This window comes from Hyaena hyaena, unplaced genomic scaffold (genome assembly GCF_003009895.1).
Source record: "Hyaena hyaena isolate Hyena2069 unplaced genomic scaffold, ASM300989v1 scaffold_140, whole genome shotgun sequence".
Lineage (NCBI taxonomy): Eukaryota > Metazoa > Chordata > Mammalia > Carnivora > Hyaenidae > Hyaena > Hyaena hyaena.
Genome location: NW_024080772.1, coordinates 2186686 through 2214112, shown reverse-complemented (window position 1 = coordinate 2214112; position 27427 = coordinate 2186686). Strand labels below are relative to the sequence as shown.

The 27427-nt window shown below is 42.3% G+C and overlaps 1 protein-coding gene across 1 annotated transcript in view; it reads left to right on the top strand.

Annotated features, from left to right (window-relative positions):
* ALK (ALK receptor tyrosine kinase) overlaps window positions 1-27427 on the top strand; it is a 671693-nt gene that overhangs the window by 202219 nt on the left and 442047 nt on the right. The window contains exon 3 of the mRNA XM_039238463.1: window positions 13065-13229. Within this exon, the coding sequence (XP_039094394.1) occupies window positions 13065-13229 (165 nt within the window). The remainder of the gene's footprint in view (window positions 1-13064; window positions 13230-27427) is intronic.

Sequence of the window (27427 nt, the reverse complement as noted above, 5' to 3'; positions counted from 1 at the left end):
AGCCTTTTTTCGCCCCAGTAAATACTCTTATGTTTTACATTCTTCCTTCCTCCTGTTTCCTATTTTCTCATTCCATTTTGTCCCCAACTTTGTTTTTCCTTCCCTTGAACCTGTCTCCCTAGAGCCTGCCTTCTCCAGCTTGTCAGGTCCAGCTGAGTCCCTGCTTCCACCTCAGTGCTTTCGCTGAGTACCCACACTATGCTGATGTCTCTTTCTCTTTGGAATTTTTTAATGGAAAAATTGATGGAACTTTTTGATAACATTGGGTTGGTATAATCCTCCCTCTCGAAATCTGATAAGATTCTGACTTCTACAGGGAATGGTTATTTCTTGAACATCCCAAATTCTCCAAGAAACTCTATTGGAAGATGCCCATCATCACAAAACCTAGGGCTTCTCTAATGCTTCTTTTCAATCAAATAACTTTCTGACGAGGGTTGTATTTCAACCCTTTTATGGCCCAAGTAAATCAAGTCAGCTGATAAAGCAATCATGGATGAATCTAATTTACCCAACTGGAAGGCAAAAAAGATTATAAAAGTCACTCTTAATCTATTATCCAGTTACGTGTGTGTGTGTATACTATGTATGTACCTATTTATCTATCTATACTATTATATATTTACTCATCCAGTGAGTGTCCACAATTTGCCAAGCTCTTTGCCCCTGCCCCTCATAGAGATTCTGCCCTAGTTCACTTTTATCATAGGTCCAAGACAGTCCCAAATATGCATACAAAAGGTGCTTCTTAAATACTTGTTGTATGATTGTTTTGTATATGTGTGCAGTACCCCTGGGTCTGATGATGTATCAAACCTGATAGGAAGGTTTGCATGGGAAATAAGACTTCTCAGTTTTAGCAAAGACTTAGTATATCTGTTGGATAAAAAGAGCTTCTTTTTGGAAACCATATAATAATTATTACCACCCAGCACTGGTGATCACATTAACCCCAAATTAGAATAGCCCGTGAGGTTGTAGACCTCACTTTGTCCCTGTTTTCTCACCAAGGAAAGTTGTGTAATGTTCTTCTGCAGTACTTCATATTTCTGATGTCACATTTTTCAGTGAGACATATCTGAAGTTATCTGTGGCCCTGAGTCATCATGATTCTGAAACTGTAAGCTCTTAGAGTTCAAGAAATCTACATTTTGTTCTCTTATGCATTTCCAGTGATTAATCCACTGTTCGGTATTCAGTTTAGCTCTTGATAAATATACACTAGATGAAATAGCAGTATTTGCTGAACAGTCCACGGCCAAACCAGGAATTTTCTTGGATCTCTCCATTCCCAACTCAGAGCTTTTCAGTCCCTGAGGATCCCTGTAAAGGGTAAGGATGTTCCCACAGCCCTCTTATTCCTAAAGCCATATTAACTGGTTTCAGGAAAGACATGTTCCTTTGGTTTAGAATTAAAAGCTATGACATTAACTACTTTGGGCAGGCTTATTTTATTCTCTACTCAATCTAAAAAAGCATATTCAGCAGACATGAGTGAACTGAGGAATTTTTTGTTTTGACAGCTTTGGGACATCTGAGATATTGTATACAGAGCATTCCTAACCAGCTCAGAAGGATATGTGTCCAAAACATATGCAGGAAAATGACTGATCAAGAATGAGAAAAATGAGAGGAAATCCTCTTAAAATGTAATGTTTTGTCAAGAGCAACCTCAGATGCAAACATTTATGCCAGAAGAGACCTCAGATTAATGGGACTTTACCCAATCCACTTGAGTAGATGCCTAGAATAATTTGGTTTGTTAGAAATTGTGAGCTGTTAGGGCCCAGAGTGGTCTAGTCAAATAGCCTCATCTTACAGATGAGTACACCAGGCCCAGAGAGAGGTCAGCAATCTGCCCAGAGCTAGTGGCAAAGCTGAGATTCAAATCCAGGTCATCTGTTTGGAAGAGCCCACCTCTAACCCTTCCAGAGCAGCAGACGCATGAGTGATGGTTCATATTTTCTCAGTACGTGGGCTGCAAAGCATTTCCTCACACATAACTCTCATATGTTGCTTTATCCATCTCATCACTTTAATTCCCTGAGTCTCCATAAATCCAGCAGGTTCATGATGTCCTAAGGGTTGCATCTGTATAGGGCCAATACCATCCTGGTGTGGATGGACCCTTGGCCAGACCCAGTCTGGTTACATCACCATCACATGGAGAGCTTATTAAAGACAAGATCTGGGGTCCAGGAACAGTAGGACTAGATTTGGAAACCACAGGTCTTCCATTCACCTCCTTGTTTCCTATGTCAATGTCCTCTGTAACATCCAAGCAAGATGTCTGTCAGCCTCTCTGTCTGAAAGCAAAGCACAGAATGGTGGGGAAGAAACTCACATTGGGATCTGAGATGTGAAATTAATTTCCAGCTCAGATTCCTATGAATCTTATTACCTTCATCCAGTAAACCACTTCCTGATTCTGTTTGTCATCTGAAAAATGTGAATGGTCATGATTCCTAATTGATAGCATTTCTGTAAGTTCTGTGAAGACAGGTTTCCAGATGCTGGAGCATAGATGATTCACCTTTGGAAGAGGAGTGAAGCCATTCCAGTGAGAGATCAATAGCCTGCATCTTGGTAGTCAGGCTCTACTTTGCTATAAGGTTGTTCTTAAAACTCTTAAAGTCCCTGGTTTTGCCCTCTAGAGTCCAAAAGCACTTTATGTTTAACCACTATACTCTCCATGTGGGAATTTAATTCTATGTAGGCCAGCCTCAAAATTCATACAAGTACACAAGAATAAGCAGTACTAGTTCCCCACCTGCCTGGAGTAACCTTATTCCTTTATCTGTTCTTAATAAACTTCCTAGCTTAAACCTATACCATGTCAAAGTCTTCTCATTCTTCAAGATTCAGCCCCCAAATTGTCTCCTCCATGAGCCTCAGGTCTTCCCAGGCAGAAAATCCTTCTTGTTCTGTGTCCTCATGGCCTTAACATGTCTGCCAACTGTGAGTTAGGTGTGAGAGGTCCATCTCCCTGCCCTGGACGGGGAGTCTCTGAAGGACATAGGGTCTGTGGTAGGGCAGCCTGGTATCTGTGTTTTGAGACTGGCATCAGGGGGGAGCCCCGTGGTAACCTGCAATATCCAGCAAATCCTCACCATTAGAGACCAGAAAAGTGGGAAAGGTTATTTTTCATGTTCTGAACTTGACACCTGTGATGACCATCAGCCTTCTCTGGTTACCATAGATGCCATATTGCTCTCAGAACTCTTCTCCAACCTTCTAATTTTAGGTATGATCCCAATTTATGAATGTCATGCTGAGCAGTGTACAAACTATTAAGGTTTTCACCATGCTCTGTGAGGTCTGCCTCATTTTGTTAGAGATGCTCCTGGAAATCACAGGGAAAGGACTGGACTGGAAGTCCAATCTGGGTCCTGGTCTCAGTTATCTTACTTCTCCATACCCTAGGCTCTGCCACTTTGGCCAAGTTACATGACCCTCCTGAGCCTTGGTTTTCCCATCTGTAAAACGAGGAGGCCGGGCTCACTAATTTCAGACTGTCTGGGATTTTAATTAGTTTCAATTTTCTGTTCTGGGATGAAGAGCGGAGTCTCATTTCTTTTATCTGTAACATTGCACTGGCCACAGATAAGAGAAATGAGAATTGGGCTTTCTGTGCATATCTCCCACCATCCTAGGCATGCTTGCACATCCACCCTCCTTGAGGCTGTCTTTTGACTCTGTGTTTATATAATTGATTGATTGAAGGAGACTTGGCCCTTCTTTGCTGCAGCTTGATTATAAGTGAGCTAAACAGATGTCTTGAATTGGGTGATTGGTTCCCAGATGCATTCCAGGGAGTGAGCTGGTGGGAAGGAAGTGAATGATTTCAGTTGTGAGGCCCCATGACAAATGAATAGTAGTTGTGAGCGGGAGGCAGGCAAGGGGCTAGGTTTGCTACTTAGTCTTATGAAGTAAGTGACCAGATGTTGGTGGCAGCTGGTAGATTAATACCAAAGGTAACTGGTGGGCCAAGTGCCCCTTTAGGAGATAACCCAGCAATAAGGAGTCAAAGCACCTAATCATCCAAGCCAGGGCTGGGAGTCAGGACTCTTGAGATTCTGCTGACCAGCTGTTAGAGCCAAGTTAGAGAGCTTGTCTTGGCATCTGCCCAAAAAGGGAAATTGGTCTTAAAATGGTAGAGATGGAAGAGACCTGAGAATCATTTTATCCCACCTCTTCAGTTTTCAGATGAACACACTGACGCCTAGAGAGGTTAAATGATTTGCCTGCAGTTACACCACAGAGCCGGGGCTAGAATGCAGCTCCTCTTATTCAAAGTCTAGTGTGACTCCACTTTCAAAAGGGAAGCTGGATCAGTGTGTTCAAAAGCAAAGATTGAGTAAGGAGTTTCCACAAGGTGTGACACAGTCAAAGCTTTCTGCCTTGAGTGTTGGACATGGACCTGTCTAACTCCCCTCTGCTGTGACTGGCCCCTAGAGACACCTGAGGAGCAACAGCAATGACTGCCAAGTTTAATGACAAGTAATGTTCAAGTCACTGCCACACTGGGTGCTTGGTATGTGTATTGCATTGAATCCTCTCACAATTCCCTGAGGTGGTCCCTGCTTTAATCCTCATTTTACAGATGAAAGAATTGAGGTGCAGAGAGACTAAATAATTTGTCCCCAGATATGCAGCTAGTAAAGTGACTGAGCCAGGCTTTTACTTTGAACAGTCTGATCCCATGCAGCCTCTAGTTCCTAAATATTCCCCAGACACCTTAGTACCCCCTGAAGTTTTGATATAAAACAGAGCAAGATAGGAAGATACGTGTTTTAGTCAGTATCTTCCTGGGTCCTCAGAGGTCAAGTCAGTCCAGCTCATTTCTAGGTTTCTGGTGGTAAATCTGAGGCACAGGTGACAAAGGTGATAAGGTATGCATATATAGCACTTTATAACTATAAAGCATGTCCACATGCATGACCTTATTTGGTCATCACTGCAGGTATTATTATTTTTATCAGCATCATTATTGTGATAAATCTCTCATATTCACACATGAGGAAACCAAGACTCAGGTGGTTAAATGAATTGCCCGAAAGCACAAGGCCGATTAGACCAGAGCTTGGAAATTTCCAAGAATTCTCTAGTGATCTTTTTCTTTCACTCCCACTGCCTTTCCTCCCTTTGTTCTTATCATAGCTTCTGGCCTATGCACAGACCTACTCTCTAGCATGGAGCTTCCAGCAGCCATCAAAAAGCAGCTTGTTGGCAGAAGAGCACATCTAGGATGAGAGAAGCCAGAAAGGTTTATTGGAAGTGACTTGAGCCATCGAATCACTGGGAGATATTTGAAACCTAGCCATATGTGATTTTGCTAGCTTGTTCCAGAAAAACAGTCTAGAGTTTTGAGAATTGTCCTAATTGTTTAAGGTATTATTATTATTATAGCTTAGAATAATAATAGTACACGCCACAGGGCTAGAAACCAGATTTTAGTACCAATTTTGCAACTCACCCATTTGTATCCATAATATCTCTAGACTTCAGTTTATTCATGACAGATGGCCCCAAAAGTCTGTAATCACCCAGAAGCTCAATGATTGAGAAGTTCTGGAGAATACCTTGAGAAAAGGAGATGACTCTGCCTTGTTCCTCAGGCTTGCTGGCAGCCAAGGGACCTCCCTTGAGCTGGGTACAATCCTTAGGGACGGCCAGTGTTTTGAGAATGCTGGTCTCTTATATATAAATGAACCTCAGCCTCAAACATGAAGCTCTATTACATGACCTCTGAAGACCACCTGCAAGAGAACTTCCATATGTGCATGATGCTTCATGTGATTCTTTGTTGAATACACAAATCAGACTTGTTAGGGACACACTGTCATTTGTATATGCCGTCTCTGAAGCAGTCTAGCCTCAGCTTAAATGTGCCAGTAAGCCAAGCCTGAGGAAGTGAGAGCTAGTGATTCAGTAACTAATGTTCATTCTGGAGCTATCCAGAGAGGATGGCATTTGAAAAGGCCTCCACAGCCAGGAAGTCACTGTGTGACTGACCACATGATCCTGGGGTAGTCTTTCGCCTTGCCTGGCTCTTGGTTTTTATCACCTGTCCAATGGGAGTAGCAGTTGACCTCAAATGTCATTTCAAGCTCTAATAGCCTTTAACTCTGTGAATATCACCTAAAGGTAGACATGCCAACCTTCATGTGGGACAACATAATACCAAGGAAATGGTCATCTGCCATCAGTTAAAATGGCTCATAGAAATACTATTTCTCATGGTAAACAAGAAACTATTCAGAAAGGGCATGGTTGTGCAAATGCTGCATCAGCTAATATTCATTGGGAATTTCTCCATTCCAAGCACATGCATCATTTCATTGAATCCTTCTAGCAGTTCTGGGAAGTTAGTCCAATCACTGAGATGACCAATGCTCAGAGAGAGAGGGAGAGAATGCCTTAGTACTGCCCATCTGGCAGGTGGTGTAACTGGAATCAAATCTCAGGTCTTGTGCTCTTTCCCTGAGAAACAAACCTGATAATATTAAGGTCACTTAATGAATAAGACATATGGGCATAGATTTATAGAAGAAGATTATAGGGCTATATGGGACCACAGAGACCACCATTCAATAAGTGAGGAACATCAGAACCAATCTCAAGGCCATCTGCATCCTGGCAAACAGGAATCCTGAGATAAAATCACAATCATGCTACTATTTTTTAAACTAGCAGATAACTTGGTAATTTTGTTAATGTTTATTTATTTTTGAGAGAGAAAGAGAGATGGAGAGAAAGGGAGACAGAGGATCCGAAGCAGGCTCCTTGCTCTGAAATGTCAGCAGAGAGCCTGATGCAGGGCTCAAACTCATGAACTGTGAGATCATGACCTAAGCTGAAGTTGGAAGCCTAACCAACTTAGCCACCCAGATGCCCCCAAAACTGGATAATTCTCTGTTTTCAGATGCAGATTCCATGGCTGACTATCCAGTTGAGTGAATTCTCTCATGGGCCCCTGATGGCCATAGAAACCTTGCCCATACCACCCTTAGTTCCTTCAACTGTGACCCCTAGCCCTATCTAAGAAATACATCAGATATCCCAGAACATGTTAGAAAACCTAGATGGGGCACTTTGAGCCCAAGGCACTTTGGGCCTTACTGCATGTGTACTCTTGGCTTCCTTAGTCAACACATCCATGGGGGTTAAGACTTGGATCTTAGAAATGTGTACTCTGACTCAGTCCTCTCCTAGACCTCCCAGTTTTGTCTCCTTCAAGGTCAGCTCAGATGCTCCAGCTCTTGTCCTGCCTCTGTCTGGGCCCTGCCTCTTTCTCCATGGGTCCGGTTCCTGGCCTGCCTCAATGTAGGTCTTGACTCTTATTGGTGTCTGTGCCTCTGAATGAGGGCAGCTCTATTGCTGCTGCCTTTTCAATTCACAATTGCCGGTTTGTGAGATACTGACCTCAAGGCCTCAGGGTCCCATAAAGGAAGCAGGTCAGTGAAAGCCCACAACCCACTCAATCACTTCATGTCTAACTCAGATGTCACTTCATTTCTCTAAGCCCAGTGTCTTTATCTGCTAAATGGGGTTAAGAATCCTGCCTACTTCATAGGGACCAAATAAGATAATGATGTAAGGTGCCTGGCATACTGTGTCTGAACACAGGAAGCCCGCAGTAAATGTAGACAATTATGAAAATACTTCCCACAGGCCTTCACAGGGGTCCTCTCCTCAGGCTTTCTCTATAAACACATAGAGCCAGTGAACATAAGAACACCAGAGCCAAGAACATAAGTCCAACCCCAAGCTTGATTTCTGACACTCTCCTAATAAGAGAAAAAAAGTAAAGAAGGTGAGTTGTCATAGGATTGACAAACATGGTGTTCTCTTTTTTAATTAGTTTTCACTTTTCACTCTACAATATTTGTTTCTAAAGCTCATGGTGGGCTGTCATTGAGAGACATCAGCCAGTGGGTTCCTGTGGACCTGCCCCATGACAGCTGCTCTGAAGGATCCTGGAAACCAGCCAGTCTTGGAATGAAAGTTTAAAAAACTAGAGGCTGCTGGTTTCATCACTTGAAATCGACTCAAGGTGACTGAGGAAACTAGTGGGAGGTCTCTGGGTTTCCAGGGTCAGGATCGAGGAAACAGAAAAGGCCTTGATTCCAAGGAGTGTTTTGGAGACTTGGGTCAATCTACAAAGGACTGTTGGACTTTCTAAGCTCACCCAAGGGGACTACCTTTATGTGGTGTTGTGGATGGTGCCTGGAACTTTACGGAATCTCCTCACGCAGCTCAGCCTGGATCTCTACTGATTAGCCAAGGTGGTCTTCTAGGCATGGGCCTTGGCATGGCTGCTTGGGTAGGCTCACACACTTCTAGAGGCTAGATTTCCTCCCTCACACTCAGTGTGCGATCATTGTCAACTCCTCTAGAGCTGAGGGCATTTGAAAGGGGAACTGGGCATCTCTCTGGGCAGGGCCACCACAGGGTTTTCTGATCCACTTCTGTACCATTCTTCTGAATGGCTGCCTTTTGTACTACAACAGTGCCTTAAAGCCAACTGTCAATGAATTCAATTTTTGAGATGTGACTCATACTCTGGAAGGCTTCAGATCATACATATGCACATACACACACTCACATTCACACTTACACACCCAAGAACAGTCACTGTAAAACATGAGATTTTCTTCTTAATTCTCTGGGGATCTTGAAGTAAACCAAGTTCTCATTGAGTGAGATGCACTTTCAGCCTCATTTCATGGGGAATCTGCTTCCAGGGATGACAACAAGCCCTCACTTAGAGGTAGGCAGAGTGAGAGTGACTGATGGCCTGTAGGTTTGGTTGTGCGGGCCTTATAGAATCACCACCCTTCAGAGATGGAAGGCACTGTAGAAGGTATGTGCTCCATTTGTTTCATTTTTCAAAGGTAGAAAACTAGGCATAGAGAGGTGAGTGAACCTATTGAGGTCTCTCAGCTGCTCTATGCAGGACCAGGCCTGGAACCATCCTCACTTCTCTACCAAGACCTTTCCCTTCACAGCACTTGACACCATCTCAGCAGGGGAACTGTTTCCAGAAGATTCCATTACTTTAGTATTTTTGTTACAATGGAAGTAACATGAAAGTGAGTAGCAATGATCACCAGGTACTGGAAATTATGTCTTTTTCTCATTGCTATTTTTCGATGGTTAGATTCTCCTGGGTCCTGATAGGTAAAATAAATTTGAGATCTCTGGATTGTTTTGAAAATTTTTTAATGTTTATTTATTTTTGAGAGAGAGGAGGGGCAGAGGGAGAGAGGGAGACACAGAATCCAAAGCAGGCTCCAGGCTCTGAGCTATTAATACAGAACCCAATGCAGGGCTTGAACTCATGGACCATGAGATCATGAGCTGAGCTCAAGTCAGATGCCTAACTGACTGAGCCACCTAGGTGCCCTGAGATCTCTGGAATATTTTGAAGGTCACAGTCGCTTTGCAAAATGGGCCTGACACAGAGGAAATACAAATCTGTTCCCTGAGGGTAAAGGACAAGCCTTTGCAGATATGAAGAAGTTGTAGACTTTGGGTCAAATAATAACCAAAATACAACACTTCCCAGGTTTCTCATATATTATTTAATTTACTCTGTTGGCCCTGGATTGAGATTTTGAAACTGTGGAGGTATGATGAAAAATATCTCAATCATCATTATCTAGCCCTAGGTCACATTCCAGTTCTGCCTTAGGGTGATCCTTTGATCTTTAGGCAAGTAGAGTAAACTTTCTAAACCTCTGTTTCCTAACCTGTAGAGAGACGATACCATCTACTCTTCTCAGTGCTTTTCTGTAGATTAAATACAGTGATATCAGAAAAACAGTGACACAGAAAAAATAAAAAAAAGACTTCATATAGTCTCTGGTAGACAGCTAGGACTCAGTGAATGTTATTTCTCAAGCCTTCCCTTGGGTGTTGACCTGCCTCTGCCATTGAATTGCTTAAGGCTAAACACTTCACTGAAACCCTTGATCCCTCTGAGTCCTATCTGTAAAACATACTGTATAGTCCCTATCCAACCAGGACTGGGTCAGAGGAGGGTTAGGGAGAGAGATACAAGAAGCACCCTAGGTCTACAACTTTAGAAAAGACCCAAGGAAAATGTTCCTTATCCTGGTGTTTTTAGAAACGAGTCCAGGCGTTATTCCTAGGAAGGCACTGAGGCTAGTGCGGGAGAAAGAAACCTGTCTTGATATTTTATGAGAAATTAAATTAGAATGTGAAAAAGCCAATTCAGTTTCACCCAAAATGAACAGTAATGTTAACCTTTTTTCTGTTTAAAGCCAAAGCAGCTTTGACAGCTAAAGGGAGGCTGCCTTGGAGCAAGAATTTCAAAATGAACCGATTTGATAATTGGAGCATGGGCTGAACTTGTTTCACTAGGCAGAGTTTGGTCCAAACACAGCCAGTTCTCTGACTCTTCAGAGTTAAAGATCCCAGGACGGATGATGCTTGATGCTAGGATTGTATATTCTGTTGTCTATTTGTTTAATATGCACCAGGCAGTATCTGACCTTGCATGCCACCCCTTTGTTCCAAATAGAAATAGAATGACTTCAACTGGAAAAGAAAAATCAAGATAGAGGATGGGCCACAAAAGAGGAAGCTCTGGGAGAGTCACCAATCGTTGTCTGTATGGGATGGGAATGGCCAGTACCTTTCTCTCCCATCTTTTGACTGGATCGTTTGTTAGTATGGTTTGTTAGTATCTTTCTTACCCTCTTCAGAAAATCCAAGATTAGTGGCTACACTTTTCATTATAAAGATAATTTTTATGCTACAAAATACACAATGTTGGACCAGCTTTCTCCTTGCATTCTGCAATCATAACTAGGTGGCTGGCAAGTAAGTGTTGAAGATTAAGGCAGTCTACAATTCATGGACACCAATTCATGGACAGAGCAGCAGCTCAGCCCCCAGAGGCAGGTAGAAAGTCTTTAAAGCTGATAAATATGTAGGCAGCAGATGGTATGTCAACTCAAACAAGGCTATAGTCCTGCCCATTTCAGCTCTCCATTATGAAGGTGAATCGTCTATATTGTGAAGGGTCGAGTAGTATTAACCTTAGGACCAAAAAGATGGCAGCTCCCGGAGAGCAGCTGGTACATAAATCTCTGCTGGCTGAGAAGTAGAAAGATACTTAATAGAAGTGTAATTGAAGGATTCTTCCCCCCTCCACCAGCCCTCACCTAAACTTAGTTTGGCTAAAGTCATCAAGAATTATATTATTCCCACTCTGGGACAGGGCTTAGTGGCCTGTGTGTGTGACTAAGAGACAGTGCAGTGATAATCAGCTGCCTGCTGTAGAATTGACTGCCATCTCCTCAGCATTCTGAAATTTTTAACACCAAACTCATCTTGGAGTTCAAGGTAGCAGTACCTGAAGAAGCAGCTGTTAAAATACACAATGATAATTGGGAGTTAGCACTCATTAGCACCACTACACAGATTGATTTATCAAATTCCCTATAACCCTTCTGAGAACAGGACTTAGGAATCTTGAAAAAGCCAAATCAAGAAGGAACTTTAGAAAACATCTAATATAAGTCTCATTTTGTATTTGAGGAACTTGAGGCCCAGAGGGGTGTAATGTCTTGTTCAACAGCACTGGCAAAATTGGTGGCAGAGCTGGCATTGGAGCCCAGGTCTCACTGGGCATTTGTTTCCCTAGTCATCTGGTCCAAACCCATGTCTTTCAGATGAGGGCACCAAGTACCACACATGAGACGAGACTGTCCAAGCCCGGACACCAAGTACAGTATTCTGTTCTTTATATCATATTCTCCCTTTCTTCGTGTCCCCATGGCTGAGGGAAGACAATGAAGTCAAAGGTGGATGAATAATTTGCACTTTGGCACACATTCCATTTATCCATCAGTGAGCATTGAGAACCTACTAGGTACAAAGTACTTGGGGAATACATATTGAGTTAGGAAGGGGAAGGAGAAGGTAAGTATATCTCAAAAGTAGGGCAAACATTGGGGTGCTTGGGTGGCTCAGTTGGTTAAGCATCTTACTTTGGGTCAGGTCATGATCTCACAGTTTGTGAGTTTGAGCCCCGCATCGAGCTCTGTGCTGATAGCTTGGACAGAGCCTGCTTTGGATTCTGTGTCTCCCTCTCTCTCTGTCCCTCACCCACTTACAATCTGTCTCTCTCTCTCTCTCTCTCTCTCTCTTTCTCTCTCTCTCAAAATAAATAAACATTAATTTTTTTTAAAAAAATTAGGGCAAATATGAAATGGTTTGGTCACAAGAAACCTTGTTAAAGGTCATAAAAAGTCCCAAGGCATGGCCTCTTCCTGCTTCCCTTCTCTCTCTCTCCTTACCCAGTGACCATCTGTACCCACTCCCCACGAGAGAATGAGCCCAGACTAGCTGTCATAACCTTGGCCGTTTTGTCTGGAGGGGGGCAAAGAGTAGATCTGGGGCTGGGAGACAGGGCTGTGAGTAAAGGCCTGAGTTCCTTTGGCCTTCTCTTCTCAAATAGGGTGGAACATGGTGAGAATTTTTTCCCGAGTATCCACTGTAGACAGGCTCATATGTACAGAAAGTGCATGATGGTGCTGGCTCTTACAGCAAACTCTAGAGGTAGATTTATCATCCCCAATGTACAGGTGAGGAAATTTGAGGCCACAGGGGCTAATTTTCTTGCGTGAAGTTAATCCAGCTGCTAAGTGGCAGAGCCAGACTTAGATTCAGACTTATCTGGTTGCAAAGCCAGGCTCCAGCCACTTGGCCTCAGGCCCTTTCATGTCACCAGGTAACCTCAAGGTTAGAGGATATAGAGGATGTAGAGCTTCTTTGGGTCCTACCTGGTAGCTCTTTTTTCACCTGCCTTCTCTGAAGATACTTCCTTTAATCTGAGTTAAAGAACACCTGTTTTCTCTCTTAGTCCTCTTTACAGCAATATGGAGCCAAGCGAGCTGTGAAACTGACAGACTGTCACCCCAGGAGGAATGAGGGCTGTGGATGAGATGAAGGCCACCTTCCTGGAGTGGAGGCGTGGAAGGTTTCTTTTGGGAGACAGTTTGCTCCACTGACCTTGGCTGTCATTGCAGGTCTGGAGTGCAGCTTTGACTTCCCCTGTGAGCTGGAGTACTCCCCGCCACTCCACGACCTCGGGAACCAGAGCTGGTCCTGGCGCCGTGTGCCCTCTGAGGAGGCCTCCCAGATGGACCTGTTGGATGGGCCTGAGACAGAGCACTCCAAGGAGATGCCCAGAGGTAAGGGTAGAGGCCACCACAAAGGGTAGAGACCTTGCCCAGATGGGCCAGGACAGGGCTTGAATGTCTATTTCTGTTTTCAGTTTTGAGGTTTCCTGGCCCTGCTCTAACCTGTTTCTTTTGAAACCTGCTTTTAATATGTGTGCCTTCCATAGGATGCAAGTCCAATTTCAGGATAAAGCTTCACTCTCTTACCAAGTAAAGGAAATAGGATTTTATAACTCTCACACTGATGTAGGAGAAAGTGCTGATCTGTTTGTCCATTGGGAATAGAGTTGCCAGGTAAAATACAGGACACCCACTTAAATTTGAGTTTTCTGGTGAGCAATAAATGGTTTCTTAGTGTAAGTATATCTCATGCCATAGTTGGGACATACCATGAGAGACTCTTGGATGCTGAGAACAAACTGAGGGCTGATGGGGGTGGGGAGGAGGGGAAGGGGGGAGATGGGCATGGAGGAGGGCACTTGTGGGGATGAGCACTGGGTGTTATATGGAAACCAACTTGACAATAAACTATTAAAAAATAACAAAAAAATAAATAAAATTATTATAATTTCCAATTATATTTTAAAAGCTAAGAGGCACCTAGTGGCTCAGTCGGTTAAGTATCTGACTCTTGATTTTGGCTCAGGTCACGATCTCATGGTTCATGAATTCAAGCACCACATCAGGGGATTCTCTCTCCTCTCTCTGCCTCTCCTGTGCTCTCTCTGTCTCAAAATAAACAAACTTACAAAAAAAGAAAAATTCAAATGTAATTGAGTGTCCTGCATTTTTATTTGCTAAATCTGGCATTTTTAATTTGGAAATTATTATATAACTGGTTAAATGTTAGTTTCAAAGCCATTAATGAATATTTAGGCTGTTTTGTAGCTTTGGAAGGTGTTTCCGGTAGTCCTGAGCTATTAATGAGCATCTCCTTCTGAATTGCAAGGGACCGGAGAAGATAGGCTCTGGATAAGTTGTGGGTGTTTGTTAAATATTTGCTGAGTGCTTAGAGATAGATGCAGAGGCACTAAGCCCTAGTGCTGCCTTCAGGTCTCACTGTGGCAAATCTTAGAGCTCCACATTCCTTGGACCCAGAAAACTCTACTTATTCAGATTTGACAGCCTATGTTTCTGACTTGTAGGAAGGAGTAGCCACTGATGTAATGGACTTACTGAACCATTCAGAGAAGTACTTTCATTTTCCAAAGCCCTTCCACATACAGTCTCATGGGATTCCAATTTTTGTGAGAGAGGCAGGGCAGATGAGAAAGGGAGGGCTCAGAGAGGGGAAGTGACTTGCTAAAGATCACAGAGCATGTACGTGCTGGACCAGGTCTAGATATCTGCTGTGATGAGTGCCAAACAAGGACACTTTCTACCACATCATATTTCTGTCTTTGCAGCAAAAGCTATGGTGAAAGCCTGCCCTGGGCCCAGGTTTGGGGGACAGTTATCTCAGGCTAATGGTACTGTGAGTCTAATTGGCTTAATTAAGTTTCTGGGGGAGGTTGGAGGTGGCACAGAAATAAGCCTATTGCCCTCAGGCTTCTCTAGCAGCCTCAGACCCTGAACTGTGAGAGAACTTTCCTTTCTTCATCCACTCCCTGGCTGACCTTTTATTTTGTTTTTATGACTCTTTTGAAATTGCTTGACCTTGATTTATATTTTAAGCTGCTTTCACCTGGATCCTGATGTGTATTGGCAAGGGGTGGGGAGTGTTGTGTGTAGGTGAGTGGCTCTTAACCCTATAGTGCATCTGACTCCTCTGGAGAACTTATACAAAGTGCTGCCTGGTTTCCACAGCCTGAGATACTGATTCAACAGATCTGAGACAGAATCTGAAAATCTGTGTATTTTTAAATTTTAGCATAAAATCTAGCATGTGCAGCAAAGTAAAACATATATACATGGATTAACAATTACAGTAAAAGCAACATGTGCGTTCTCAACACTGAGCATAGGAATTTGAGCGTTTGCCAGTCCATTTTACAACCTCTTCTGTCGCCCACCTAGATCCCAAATCTTTCCTTTCCCTCAGAGGTAACCACTATCCTATTTTGTGTCCATCACTTATTTGCTTTTCCTTATGACCTTACCATTTATGTATATAGCCCAAACAACGTATCGATTAGGTTTGTAACCTATTATACAAATGAGATAATACTCTTGTTTTGTGGTTTGTCAATGTCGATGCATGTAGCTGTGGTTCATTTGGTTTTCAATCACTGCATGAAAATACCACAACTGATCTCTTCCACCATCCTTAGACATTTGGGTCATTTCTGTGGTTTGGCTATTACCAATAGCACTACGGTAAGCATTTTGTACGTGACTCTTGGTGCATGTGCGTGTCCAAGAATTTTCCTAGAGCAGAGAGTAGGAATGGAATTGCTGGGTCATGGGGTGCAGCTTCCATTTCAATAGAGAGTGCCGAGTTATTTTCCAAATTGCTCGTACTAAGTTATACCCCACTGTGAGGTGTTAGCATTCCTCCCCAGGACTTTACATCCTCACCAGTACCTGCTACTGTCAGACTTTGTCATTTTTGTCCATCTGGTGGATGCAATGCAGTATTTCATCAGAGCCTCAATTTTCACGGGACTCTCTCCCTGGTTTTTTGTGGGTTTTTTATAATGTTTTTAGAGGCTTCTCAAGTAATTCTGAGCCATAGCTAAATTTGTTATACTCTCAGCGTGAACCCCCTTTCATGCCTCCATAGGGGTGGCCCTGGAGTCTAATCCCCAACAATCCTGGTAGTACATGTATTTTGGTCATTGTGCGTTTTTTACTTGATGACTGTTGAATTGTGAGCACACTTCAGTGAGATTAGGAGATACGGACAAATAGCAATTGTCCACAGAGTTTGTGGAGTCAGACTTTATCAATTTGAAAGTTGGTGCTTTTTAAATTTTTAAGCAAGTTGTAGAGGAATGCCCATAGGAATGCCACTCTCTGACCTGTTTCTCCTCCTTTATCCACTTTCTTGTGATCTCTGGCATCTGCATGTTACCCTGAGTTATAGGAGAAAAACAAATTGAAGAAGAGGAGGGAAGAAAGAAATAAGTGTTCCTGAGTGTAGAAATATATCTGTGCCTTTATGTTTTTATAAAAGGCCAGTACATGCACTGAATACAAACCTTTTCCAATTAGTTAAATCAGTCAGGATTGGAATATACATGTTTTATTGAGTATTGCCAACTTCTATTTGTCTGAAAAACACTCTTACTAACATTAAGGACAATGATGTGACTAGCCGTGACAAAAGCCATTGTAGATACATCAGTCCACTTGGTCAAGTTCTTTAGTGGACAAACACATCCAAATATAACTTGAAGGAATCTCAACACTGTCAGAAACGGGTATTTCTTTTTCCTGGGGTCTAATGGAGGCATCTATGTACTCACACAGACTTGATCAGTCTTAGGAGAAAGGGACTAGCCTCCTGGCCATTGTAGACACACTTCTGGAGTATCACCGAGAGGTATTCAGAACTTCCAGTAATGGGCCGCTCATTGTTTTTTGATTCAACTAATTATATCACTACCTGATCACTGAAGTATGGTTGCTTCCCATGAAGCAAGCTGATGTATCTTAATGTCTCTTGACTGTCAGGGAAAGAGGTGAAGATGAAGAGGAGAAAAATGATGTACCCGATTTTCACAGCACCAAAGCAAGGACCTTTATCCCAGTCCTAATAGCCAAATCTTTAGAATCTCCCTTTCTCTGTCACTTTGGCAGAAGGGATGCTGGTTGTGGATAAGGAGTAATGGGGTGCCCTTTAGGGTAGTGCAGTCAGTAGAGAATTTTTAAAACTCAACATTTATTGGTTGGATGGTATTTAGACTCTATTGCAATATTTCTTGTCAGGGGATAAAGAAAGACCAGAAAAAGGCAGTGAGATAATACCAATCATAGATAATGAACTGTTAAGAGTATAAATTCTGAATGATTTTAATTTATAGCCGCTGTAGCTGAGAATAATAAGGAAGATACAATTCAGAGCAGCAAGATAATAAAAAGTGATGATCTTGATGGAACACAATATTATAAATTAATAAAATCTTGAGGAATCATCAGGTTGAGGCATTCTATGACTTTTTAAGAAGTGCCAGGAGCATGTTTGACATCTACTACTTCCGTTGTTCTGGAATGTAGTCATATTTTTCTTCTCCAGCAAGACAAGACCTTAGTCTCCAGCATGGGCTCTTTCTTTAAAATGGAAAACAGATTGGCAGCTTCTCCCCAGAACCCCTTCATAACCCCTTAGTCATGTGTATACCCAGGAGGAATGAGAGTAGGCTCAGATGAGAGGGGCTGACATCCTTCCTGTATCAGCTCAACTCTCTTCCAGAAGACTGATTCTCCAGTCTCTGTTTGTGTTTGGCTTTTGTCTTTCTCTGACTGACTTATTTTGCTTAACATACTCTCTAGCCATATGATTTCACCCATATGTGGAATTTAAGAAACAAAAAACATGCCGAGGAGGAGAGAGAGAGAGAGAGAGAGAGAGAGAGAGAGAGAGAGGAACCAAGAAACAGACTTTTAACTATAGAGAATAAACTGGTGGTTACCAGAGGGGAGGTGGGCAGGGGGCTGGGTGAAATAGGTGATGGGGATTAAGGAGGGCACTTGTCTTGAGGAGCATCAGTGATATATAGAATTATTGAATCACTGTGCTATATACCTAAAACTAATGTAATACTCCATGATAACTATATTGAAATTAAAAAAAAAAAAAAAAACATGCCTTGGGTTCAGAAGGCTAAGGAGCATTGTCCTAGAATTATGCAATGGCTAATGCTGTTGCTACAGATGGAACTACAATGCCAGAGTGGGATCATTCAGCCTTTTGGTCTGCTCCTGTTGTACCCTTGTGTCTTAGTTTTTTGTAGCTGCTATAACAAATAACACAAAGTAAGTGGCTTAAAACAACATAAATTTATTTTATCCCAGTTCTAGAAGCTGACAGTCTGAAATCAAGGTGTTACCAGAGTTGGTACCTTCTAAAGGCTCTGGAAGAGAAAATTTTCCATGCCTGTTGCCTAGCCTCTGATGGCTGCTGGTAATCTCCGTGTTCCTTTGTTCGTAGATGCATCAGTCCAGTCTCTGCCTCCATGTTCACATGGCATTGTCCTCTGTCTCAGATCTACCTCTTAAAAGGACATATGTCACTGGAGTTTGGGCCACACCTTAAATGCAGCCTGATCCCATCTCCAGATACTATGACATTTTCAAAGACCTTGTTTCCAAATAAGATCACTTTCATGAGTACCAGGGATTAGGATTTGGACATATCTTTTGGAGACCATGATTCAACCTGCTATACATTGAGTTTTCTCCCCTGGTGTGTGGACTGGCGTGTGGATCCTGTGTGCTTCTCCCTGCACTTGGGAGCTCTTAGACCCTTTAGGAAGTTAGGTTAGGTGATTTCAGAGGAGCCCAGATTAAACCCAGCACTTTTCCTCCTTCCTTTAATTCCTTCCTCTCCCCCAAGATTTGCAGTGTTCTTAAAAGAGTCTCTGAACCCTTCTCAGAATGAATCCATCCCAGGAGTAGCTGCAACCTGGAAACTGGGCCACATTTTGAGCTGGAGGCAGAACCTTGATGGGCAGTTTCTCTCAGGCTGCACCCCCATCTTGTACCCACTGTCACTGAGGGCTGCAGCTGGTCCACTGAGCTGGCTCTAAGTCTCATGCTCTGACCTTAACCCTTTGCAGTGTTGACAGGAAAATGGAGTGATGAAAGTCTGCCTGGCATTTCCTCCTCCATCCAGTAAAACTTGCAATTAGCCACCCATTTTTTCTCTTGGGCATTATTGGCTCACTAAGTGGGACCTCATAAATTAGCCTTTTCCATCATTGATACGTGTGTGTGAGTAGATTTACAGCTTTTTTCTGGAGGGCCAATTCCATGGATGAGGACAGGATGGAGATGGTAAGACAGGCTGTTGATGAGATAGAATTGAGAGGCACTCTAGGGCTGGAATGTCATTGAGAGCACACCCTGCAGGCAACCCTCTTCCCCTACCCTGCACTGTCACAGAGGTGAAATGTGCTAACGCATGCTTAAAGCCAGGTGCTTCCTGCCCACAGGGTTTGGTGATCACCTTTAAAGTAACCTGGCTCATAGGACAGTCAATAATTGCTCATAAGCAGCCTTTAGCAAAGACCTCTGGTTTTAGGGTGTAGAAGCTGGGGAAGTGGTCAGTAGAGATAGGCAAACGGGAATAGAAGAAAAATACAATCGGAATGACAGATACGACACACACACACACACACACACACACACTCCAGGACAGAACAATGTTTTTGTTTGTTTTGTTTTGTTCTTTCTTTTCACTTATTTCAAATGGGGCGGTCCAAACTGAACTGTCTGTGCAAAGTGTTCTTGGGCTCCAGCCCCCAGGAGCTCCCTTCCTATGCTGCTTGCTCTGTCTGCTATGAAGTTTCTGTTTTCAGGCAATAGTCTCTAAACTTTATTTATTATATGCCTCATCAGTAGAATATTTCTGAGCATGTACCCCTTCTATGTAAATATTCGTCAATTATATGCATGCATTTGTTCCTAACTGTATAACACTATTGGCAAAGCTCATTTTCTTTCTTCTTTAGTAAAAAATAAATATAATCATGGTGGGTACACTTTGGACACCACAGCAGGACATCTGTCCTCTATAAATGGGATCAGACCTCTGGGTTTGTTAAGGCATGTCACCTGGCCTCAGAGTCACTTATGTCTCTGACAGATTCTTTAAGAGACTGCCTCAGCATGTTTCTCCCTGAGCACTGACCTCCCATCTTCTGGCTACTCTGGTCGGACACTCCTCCACCAAGAAGGCCTCTCAGACAAGTCTAGCTCTTGTGGTCTCTCTGACTCATAAATTTCAAAGACCATTCAATCTCTACTCTCAGACTCTACATGGCTTAGAGAGGAAAGAAATCATTTCTGGGCTGAGTGCTACTAATAATACAAGCAACCCTCAAGAATCAAAAGATACCTTTCTTTGTAGACTACCTGACAGACCTAAGGAACAGGACTCCAACCAATTATTTCCTACTGGCTTATCTAAAAAACTACCATGATGGTGGTGTTTATGATGGTGAAAGACTAGAAATTATTTAAATGCTCAAACAATAGGGAATTCATTAAATAAAATATAGTATACCTGAATATTGCATTTATGCTATGTAAACAATTTAATAATATGGGAAAGTATTCCAGATTTTTAAAAATCAGATCAAACAACGTGTGTGATATAACTTCTTTTATAAAAGAGAAAACGAAGTATATACATATGGAAAAAAAAGTCTTTATCTGCCAACTTGATGATATAAGCTATTTCTAGATGACTGAATTATCAGTGATTTGTATTTTCTTCTGTCTTCTGTTATTTTTCAAACTTGGGTCTGTGAACGTGCATTACTTTTATAATAAAATAAAATATATTATTTTTTTTTAATACAAGGGGATCAAAAATTCTCATTTGAGGCTATGTTCTATTGAATTATTTTAGATTTTTGTTGGGGGCAGAAAGCATCTTAACTGTTTTCTCCCACAGCAACAACTAAAAAAAGCCACCACTACTGGCAATGGTGGGACAGACAGGTGGAAAGACAAGGAGGTTGCTTTTCTGCCTACCAGGGTATATTCACATTGGCCCACAAATCGAGAGCACCCCCACCCCACCCTCTTTCTGCTTGACTTGTCCTTGAAGTGTGGGAAAGGTAAGTGTGGGAACGAAATGTGCATCAGGTTCAAGAAGGTACCCACGTACCATGTACTGCATGTAAGCAGCAGAGGCACGCTCTATTTCAATTGAATTTTTGCCCTTTCAGACATTTCGGAAGGGTTCTTAGTGGCCATGCCTTTCATTTGAGCCAACTTCTCATCAGAGTAAGGTCGCTGGGTGGATTTGTATCCTCTTATCCCTGGCCCTCCTCTGGAACTCACCATGAGAGGCCATGTTAGTTCTCTGGTGCCACTTGCAGAAATGTGTCCCTCATCTCCTTAGCAATGAGGTCACTGGGCTTTAAATCCTGACCCTTGAGCAAACCCTTCAACAAACTGACTTGTGATTCTTTCATTTTAATGAGATTCTGGTGCCAAATTGGCAGAACTTGAGCGTCAGTGAGGGATGTGCCTTAATGAGCCAGAATACTTGCAGGGTGTCTGTGAAGTATTACCTGCCTCTCCATCAGGACAGGCCTCTCCCATGGTAGTACCTCTACCTTCTAAAGGAATCCTTCACTGGGAGGGGATGGATCATGGTTGTCTGGTGATGATTATGCCTCTCCTTATGTGAGCTTAATAATCCTGCTCACAGGGCATGTGACATAAGGAAAGAAGGACAGACATTGGAGGGAGAAGGGGCTTGGACTCTCATCCCAGCTCTGTTATAAGGGATGTCACTTTACCTATAATGGCCCTTGGGTTTCTAATCTGTAAGTTAAAGGTCTTGGACTAGATTATCACTAAGGCTATTCCTTGCTCTGATATGAGATTGGGGATGAGTGAGCATTACCACTAGAAATTTGTGTGACACCATGGAGGGAACCATGGAGGGACACCACTAGCATAGATGAGTTTGTCAGGTCAGCTCCCTGAGGCTGGTGATCATGAGTATGACAGATTAAATTATGACAGAAAAAATTATCTATGACAGATAAAATTATGACCACCCAAAGAAACCTGAATTCTCAGAACCTGAGAATATGTTAGTTTACAGGGCAAAAGGGACTTTGCGGATGAGATTCTTCTGGATTATATGTGTGGGCCCAATGGAATCACAGGGGTCCTAATATATGAAAAAGGGAAGCAGGAGAGCTAGAGTCAGAGCAGATGTGATGATGGAAACAGAAGTCAGAGAGAGACAGAGATGTGAAGATCATTATGGGCTAATGTGCATCAATTTTTCAATTTTATTTATTTTTTGAATCATGTATTTCTTTATTTCTTAAATGAACAATTGGTTTAAGACCAACAATTTGTACCCTACTGAATGCAGGGCACTGCAGGTTAAAGTCTAAGTCAGGGGAATGTCTAAAATCAAGGAGGGCACAATTCCATGTAGAGTGGTAGCACAGCATCTGCTGGCATTGAAGATGGAGGAAGAGGCCAGGAGAGAAGGAAGGCAAGCAGCTTCTAGAAGCTGGACAAGGCAATACAGTGCTTCCTCCTTTGAATCTCATCTAAAAGGAATGCAGCTCACCAACCCATGTTAGACTTCTGACCTCCACAGCTTTAGGATAATAAATTTTTATTATTTTAAGGCACTAAGTTTCTGGTAATTTGTTTTAGCAGCATGAACTGAAGCTAGAAGTGGCAGAAGTTCTAGGAGTATGGCTCCTATGGGTAAGAAGGACTAAAAGCACCCTAGGCAGGAGCTGGAGGGGGTCATGTTCCAAAATGGAGGATCTGGGTTGAGGCTACCTCACCCATGGAAGGAAGTTAAGATGCTTCCCAGGGAGGTTTCTGTGAAGTTCCTTTGTGAGGTGGCCGGAGAAGACAGGGAAGCCATATGTGCAAGGCCTATGGTGAGCTGCTGCCAGCTCAGGGACTGGCCCTTGACTCTGTCCTAAATGAAAATGGCAAGAGCTACAGTCTGCAAAGTGCTTTTTTGTCCACGATCCCATTTGTTTCTCACAACATGGTGAGATAGGTATTGTTAGCATAACTAAATGAATAGACTGGTAAACTGAGGCTAAATGGTAAGCATCAAAGAGAGGAAACTAGGTCTTTCTCATTCATTGTGATGTCCCAAGAGCCTGGCCCAAGGTCCAGTATAAAATAGACATTCACTAAGTATTTCTTGACCCACAGATGGAAGCTTACTTAGAGAAATGAAGTAAATTGCCCAAGTCTACAACACTGTTATATACCAGAGCCAGATCGTGAATTCCAGCTTTTGAACATCGAATCTCATGTCCTTTCCATTATACCAAACTCTTCCTAAAACACAGTGTTTCCCAGGGCTTATTCTTATGTGGGACTCACCCTCATTAAATGTCTTGTGGTACATTCTGCTCATGGCATTGACCACCTGCTAGTGATGCTGGGGAGACTTGCTCAGTTCTCCAACATAATCAGGTTACAGCTGCTGTGGTGTCTGGTAAAAGCCTTGTCTTCAGAAGGGTTCAGGGAAGCCCGCTCTCTCCTTTATCTTCTTTGTAGATGGCCAAAGCGAAGAGTACTGCCTAAGGCAGGCACAGCAGGAGGCTTGCTGTCCAGGCTACATGGTGATGCAATTAGTGTGAGAAAGTGGAATTGGGTTATTACAACCAGTACTGCCCTTTAGAAACAGAAGGAACACTGTGCTGGGAGTCAGGAGTGGTGGGTCTGCCCTTGGCTAACATGTGAGCTCAAGCCTCAGTTTTTCAGTTGGTAAATTGAGTGGGTAGGACTAGATAATCTCTAAGAGTATGTGAAGCTGTCTTTCTGACTTCCTTATTTCCTCTTATTAAGAGCCTTTTATTAGTGCAGTTTTTAGCTTCACTGATTTCTATATATCAAATGGTTCAGATAAGATACATCCTCAAGAAGTATGGGCTCTGCTTAAGAAAAGTCATTAACTGCTTTGAATTTATACTTGAGGAGTATTGAAAGAAAGCCAGGACTTTGCAAAGAGGAATAAAATAAAATTCTCTTGAATGGGGATAACTACAGTGTAATTCTACTTAGACTGGAAAGGTAATCTTTACTCATTCGAGATGGAGAAAGACCAGTCCAATGTGAGATGAAGAGAGATCTGGGGGTCATTTTACCTCTGTGCTGTCTTTCCTGACTTGTTATAAAAATCATTGGAATTAATACATGAAAGACAACTCTGTAAACAGCAAAATGGCATAGTAAAGTAATATATAGCCCAGTGTGACCATGGTTATCTCAGCCACACAGCCTGAAACAATGGGTTCTACTCACTCTTGATTTAAGAATCTTGACCCTAAAACACAAGAAGCTTATTCATTCCAGGTATCCAAGTATAGCATCTCTAGGGGTACTTCTAAACTTACAATTTGCGGGACATGACAAAAGGGTTTGCTGAGTATGACTGAACCCTCACCAGCAATGCTAATCATGCACATCTGCAAATGGAATTGCAGTAGATTCTATAGAATACATGGAGGTTCAGATTTCAGTGTTCATTTCTCCCCACTAAAGGATTATTGAGAACCTTTAATGTGAGTGGCTACAACGATGGTTCAAATTATTCTCCTCTAAAGCATTATGATTTATTTTGATTTGTTCTGCTTCTTGCTTTAGAATTCTTAGTACTGATTGCTAGTCAAATACTTGATCAAAACACACTTGGGTATTGGGTCTTTCTTAATTGATTTTCATGGAAGTTCTTATTATTTGGAAATATGCTTGATGCTGGGTTTATTTGTTAATGAAACTGGTTGCATGCATAGTGTGGCATCTCCTTGTGTCTTTGTTATGGAGTACCCTGACCTGCAGTTGTGTTCCCTTTTGGCAAGTGTCTTCTCTCTGATGTGATCAACATTCTGTATACTGGAAGCAATGGAAGGGGCATTTGCAGTACTATGCTGCCAATAAGTAATGATTCTTTCCTTATAAATAAAATTAGAATGTTCAAAAAGGAGAGTGCCTAAAATGAGAACAGTCTTCTCATAAAGTAGATAGACATTAAATTCACCTCTGCAACAATGGCATGAGAGGCTCCTTTTTAATACTCTCATCTTCAATATTGCTTGGGTAGACAATTATATTAAGGTATAATTCATTGGATTATATACTCCCCCTCTCCTAAGAATTCTTATTTCTTCATTTATTAACAAGATGTGTTTATGCCCAAAAGGTATCCATTCCACAGTGATGTGTATTCAGGTAGCTGAGTATGGGAGAGCTCAGGGCACTTGCTGCTATCCTTCCAATGCTCAAGCTCTTAACACAGATTATACCCTGTTTAGAGTCTAACTATAAGTTAGATCATGAACACTGAGAATATTTGGGGGCAGCTGGGTGGCTCAGTTGGCTTAGTGTCCAACTCTTGATTTTGGCTCAGGTCATGATTCCAGGGCTGTGGGATCAAGCTTTGCATGAGGCTTCATGCTGAGAATGGAGCCTGCTTTAGATATTCTCTCTCTATCTCTCTCCCCCGTCCCATGGCCCCTCTACCGTCCCTACTTCACACACACATACTCTGTCTCTCTAAAATTAAAAGAACATTGAGAATATTTTTTAAAAGATAGATCAATCAAAATAATTAATGCTTTCAAAATGAGGATTTTGGAGAGGGTTAGAGCCTCATTTCCTTTGACTTGTCAACTGTCCAGAGATTACCCACAGTGGTCCAGCCCTCACAGGAATGCTTCATTCCTTTCTCTTATTTTTTGTCTCTTGCTTTCTCCCCTCTCTTCCATTCCTATGTCTTCTGATCCTCTTCTGTTTTCAACCTCTTTTTCTCCTTAAAAGATGAATGTGTCCTTTCCATTGTCCACAACTCTGGAAGCAAAATAGGCAGGATGAGCAGGATTGGCTGGCACATTGACTGGCAGCAGGCTTTACCTACCAATAAGACATATTCAGACATGTTGGCCTTTTGTGTGATATGCATATAAGGACAAATTTGAGAAACATCGCTGCTAGAGAAACAGGAAAATGAGACAAATTCTTAAAGTCCTCTGCTCCATGAGGAAATAAATAAAATTAAAGCCCCATATACTAGAAAAATAAGCTGAGTCAATTGGCTTCTTTATCCCTGGGTTCAAAGGCAAGACAGAAATTCACTGTCCTTCAGAAGGGAACTAGATGCTTAAATGGAGTGAAAGAAGGATGCTGAAGGTGTCCTAAGTCTTTCAGAGGGATTTAGAAATTGAGTTTCTGCAGGAAATCTAATTAGCAGTACTCTTTCCAACATCCACACTAGCAGCGGCAGCCACCCACAACTTATTTTTAATTCATGTTTCCATAAATGAACCAGTAAAATCATTGAACCCATTTACTCTGAAAAAGGGAAAGAAAAAAGAACATGCAAACAGAGGAGAAACAACCAAAGGACATGAGAGTAATAAGGGGCTTTTGTGTGAGCACATTTGCTGGGCTAGCTTAAGATAAAGGACCTGGCATTCACTAAGAAGGTCTAGAAGTGAAGGAAGGAAGGCAATAGGAATCAACGTTCTGGGACCATCTAAACTATACGACATTTCTGTGTGAATTAGAAACATCTTGCCTTCTCTTGGCAAAGGAATTGGGAAAACATGCCTCCTCTGAATAGATGCAGTCAGTGCTAGAACCCGTAGCTTACCAAGCAGAGCATGAGCTGAATTTCAACCCCATTCATCCCCTCACTCAACACATTTTTTCAGGACACAAATCACTCAACTGTATATAGTGACCCTGTTAATGTTTATCAAGGGCTTACTTTATGTCAAGCACTTATCATGCATTGCTTTATATGATTCTCATAATAACCCCATAAAATAGTTTCAGAAACATGAATATCCATGTTTCAGATGAATAAAATTAGACTCAAAGAAGTAAGGTAAGGCAGAACGTCCAACCATGGCCAAGTGAAGAGACCAGCAAATTCTTTCCTCTAAAAGCTACTATAAATCTAGACAAAATTTAAAAAACGCACAACCATTTGGATTCTCTAAAAAACTGACCAATTGAATATAATGATCTGAGAAATATTTGTGCTTTAGAAACTGATGAACTTCTGTCTTTCCTGCAGGCTGTGGTTATTGATAAGACCCAGGTAAGAACTGTAGGAATCTGTGGCATTCTGACCGGGTGCTTCTCCTGTCTACTCAATTCTGTCTACACAGAAGTCCTCACAAAGTAGGGTATACCATGAAGACCAACAACTTTTGCAGTTGAAGGTGGCTCATTAGATTTGGAGGAGGGGGTTGGACCACCTGGGTGGCTCAGTTGGTTAAGCGTCTGACTTCGGCTCAGGTCATGATCTCGTAGTTCGTGAGTTCAAGCCCCGCATCGGGCTCTGTGCTGACAGCCAGCTCAGAGCCTGGAGCCTGTTTCACATTCTGTATCTCCCTCTCTCTCTGACCATCCCCTGTTCTCTCTCTCTCTCTCTCAGAAATAAATAAAGCATTAAAAATATTTAGATTTGGAGGAGGGGGCAAAATATATGCCTAGCAGTTTTGTAGGTGAAAATGATAATCTATGATGCAGCTAGCCTGAGGCTAGGCAGGTATATTCATGGTTGAGACTATGTATATTCCCAATGT